The sequence below is a fragment of the Augochlora pura genome, chromosome 3, assembly GCF_028453695.1.
Source record: "Augochlora pura isolate Apur16 chromosome 3, APUR_v2.2.1, whole genome shotgun sequence".
Taxonomy (NCBI): domain Eukaryota; kingdom Metazoa; phylum Arthropoda; class Insecta; order Hymenoptera; family Halictidae; genus Augochlora; species Augochlora pura.
The window spans coordinates 13290422-13293737 of NC_135774.1; the positions used below are offsets into that span (position 1 = coordinate 13290422).

The window sequence follows — 3316 nt, forward strand, 5'->3', positions numbered from 1 at the left end:
GAGAGAAACGTGTTCACGAATCGATGGTGCATGTGCACCGACGACGGTAGAGGTGACGGGTCGTTGGGCCAGGTCTCAAACGGCGTGGGGTGGCAAAGAGGGGTGGGGAGCGGCTCGCGGAGGGGCCCAGCATCTGCTCCATACAACAACGCAACGCGCGGTGTAACAGAGCGCAAAGAGAAAAAGAGGAGGACGGTTGATCCGCGTCGGAGAAAGAGACGGCCGGTGAAAAAGGGGGAAAGAGAGGTGAAAAAAGGGGGAGCGAGAGAGAACAAGGGGGAAAGAGAAAGAGAGAGAGAGAGAGAGGGAGAGAGAAGTTTGAGCGCAGAGAGGAGCGCAGCAGGATAATCGCGTCGCACTCACGAACATCCTGCACCTCCTGTTGTTGCATAGAAAGCGATGGTGGGGGGCTACGCGAGCCGGCGGAACAGATGCCTGCGCTCCGATTGGACGACGGCCCGCGACCGGCCGTCCCCTATTGGCGCGCAGCGCGGGGCCCGCGGGCCTGCATTGGTCGGACAGCACGTGCGGGCCACCTGCACCTGGCCGGTGGGGTGACCTCTTATAAAAGGCCCTGGCGCACCCCCCTGCCAGTCAGAGACCGGCTTGCAGCCGAACCGTTTTCAGAGTTACGAGTTCGTTGGTTCCCCATCTCGACGAGAGCCCCCCTATACGGATCCTTTAACCCCGGTCCCGGTCGAACAGTCAGTTCAGTTCAGATCCGACCATCGTACCGTGTGGATCGTTCGACAGTGTGCTCCGGCCAGCGATATACGTTATTTTTTTTGTGGATTTTCGACGCGCCTGCCAGGAAGACAACACTGGACTTTATATTAATTGTTTCGCATCCATGTGTGACGCAAGTGAAGTGAAGTCTCTCTGGGATTTACTTTGACAATCGTCGCCGTTTCTCGATCACCGAGATCATCCTTGTGATTTTTTGATCAGTGCGTGCTTTGAGAAACTGTAACAGACTACGGCAACCGCAACAATTGGATTACGAACTGCGGTTGCGGCTTCGCGGTGTTCCGTGCCTGCGAAGAGCCGACTTTGATTCGAAGTTCGCGGACGTGCGAGGATCGTCAACCATGCTCGTCGACGAGATGCCGCGCAGCTTCGTCAAGAAGAACAACAGCTACAGCCACTGCCCGCTGAAAAAGCGGCCGGTGCACGTATTGCCCTCCGAGGAAGTTACCGAAGCGATTAAAGGTGAGTCTCGACAGCCTTGCAAAATCGTTCTCCAAAATATTCCCCGAAAAAAGTAATTCCACGATACAAATTTCCGCGAGAAGAACCTGAACGCGTAAAAATTTCCTTCGCTCAATACTCTTCGTAGTTTCTCTAAACGGAGTCGAATCGATGATTTTATTAATCTTAAAATTCGGAAGATGTAAAGATTACGCGAAACGCATAGCTTCCGTCTGCACACGCAAAGTTTCTTTTGAAAAAATCGAGCCAGTTCCGAGAGATAAGAGTTCAGCAGAACCGCAGTCTAAACGTAGACATGATTTTTTGTTATAGAAGAGATAATCGACGTCGTGATGGACGATATCCCCGAGCCCGAGAACCTCAGCACAAAGCCCGAGGATCTGAGCCGAAACGCGGAGCGCCAACAGCATCAGCCGCCCGCGTCTCGTTCTCCGTCACCTGTCATCAAAGTCTCCCAGTCGCCGCCGCTGACGACGCAGCCCGCGTCGCCGACGCTGCACCAGGTCCACCCTGTGCACCATCTTCACCAGCCCTATCCAACGAAGCCGGTGACACCGCCGGTGGGAATCGCTCCGATTCACCCGGTGGCGAAGAAGGCCCGCGTGGAGGTGATCCAGCACGAGAACTCGACGTCGACGGCCTCGGCGGTGACGGCGGCGTCGGCGCCGTTGCATTTCATGGCCAGCAAGGCGCCGCTGGAGCCTCTGAACCTGAACACGCCCGTGGAGCCGTTGGCGCACTACGCGACGCCAGCATGGGCTCGCACGGCACCTCTGTACCCGCCGCACTATCTGCCTTATCCGGCGGCTTATCACCGCTATCACCACGCGGGCGCGGAGCTGTACCCGTCTTACCCGATGCCGGCGTACCCTCACTCGTCGCCGGAGCATCATCCGTCAGTGTCTCCGCCGCCGCACAGCTCCCTGACCTGCCCAACGATCCAGAGACCGATCGCCAGGAGCTACGCGCACTGGGCCAGCAGTCCCGATCATTGCGGCCTGTCGCCCACAAGCTCCCTCGGCTCGGGATCGCTGAGGTCGCCGCCACCGGTCACCCCGGAAGATCTCTCCTCACCCGGAAGCGACAGCGGAAGATCATCCGCGGGAAGCACGTCGACGGGACCGACGATCGTGAACCCGAAGATCGAGAAGACAGTGACCAGTGGTTCGACCGTGTCCCTCTCGTCCACCTCGTCCTCCTCCTCCTCCTCGTCGTCGTCGACGTCGCCGAGGTACCAGTGTCCGGACTGTGGCAAATCGTACTCCACCTATTCCGGCCTGTCCAAGCACCAGCAGTTCCACTGCGCGGCTGCCGAGGGCCAGGCCAAGAAGTCGTTCTCGTGCAAGTACTGCGAGAAGGTGTACGTCAGCCTGGGCGCCCTCAAGATGCACATCAGGACGCACACGTTGCCCTGCAAGTGCCACCTCTGCGGCAAGGCGTTCTCCAGGCCGTGGCTGCTCCAGGGCCACATCAGGACCCACACCGGCGAGAAACCGTTCAGCTGTCAACACTGCAACAGGGCGTTCGCCGACAGGAGTAACCTGAGGGCGCACCTCCAGACGCACAGCGACGTGAAGAAGTACTCGTGCACGTCGTGCAGCAAGACCTTCAGCAGGATGTCCCTGCTGACGAAGCACCAGGAAGGTGGCTGTCCAGGAGTCGCCGTACCGATCGGCTACGGTTGCTGAAGCGGTTCCACAAAGGCTCGGGAAAAATTAATCACAGTTTTCCTTGCTACGTACGTTCCTTGCTTCTGTAGTCTCTTCGTCCACTTTCGATCCGCTGAGAAGTGCCTTATAGATCCGGAGTACAAACGACTTAGAGAGTAGGAAGGGGTGTACAAAAGGGGCACCGAGGCCGGGTCCAGTTTCTCGGTTACAGTCTCATCCGTGCGAGAGAGAGAGAGAGAGAGAGAGAGAGAGCATCGTCGGAGCAGTACCTGGCTTTCGATTAAAATTCATGTCCTCTCTATGCGATTGAATTTTAAACGAGATCGATATGCGACCGAGCAACTGGACTCCTCCCTCGCCGCCCCCCGAGGGGAGAAAGGGTCACCGGGAGGACGCTGTGGCGGTCGGGAAGATATCTCGATCGGACCTACCGATGG

At 57.8% G+C, this 3316-nt stretch overlaps 1 protein-coding gene across 1 annotated transcript; it reads left to right on the forward strand.

Moving 5' to 3' along the window:
- Positions 1–1088: 1088 nt before the first annotated feature.
- Positions 1089–2897, forward strand: LOC144479106 (uncharacterized). Its single transcript, XM_078197621.1, has 2 exons — positions 1089–1209; positions 1522–2897. Exons 1-2 carry the CDS (start codon positions 1089–1091, stop codon positions 2895–2897), a joined length of 1497 nt encoding a protein of 498 aa, XP_078053747.1.
- Positions 2898–3316: the final 419 nt, after the last annotated feature.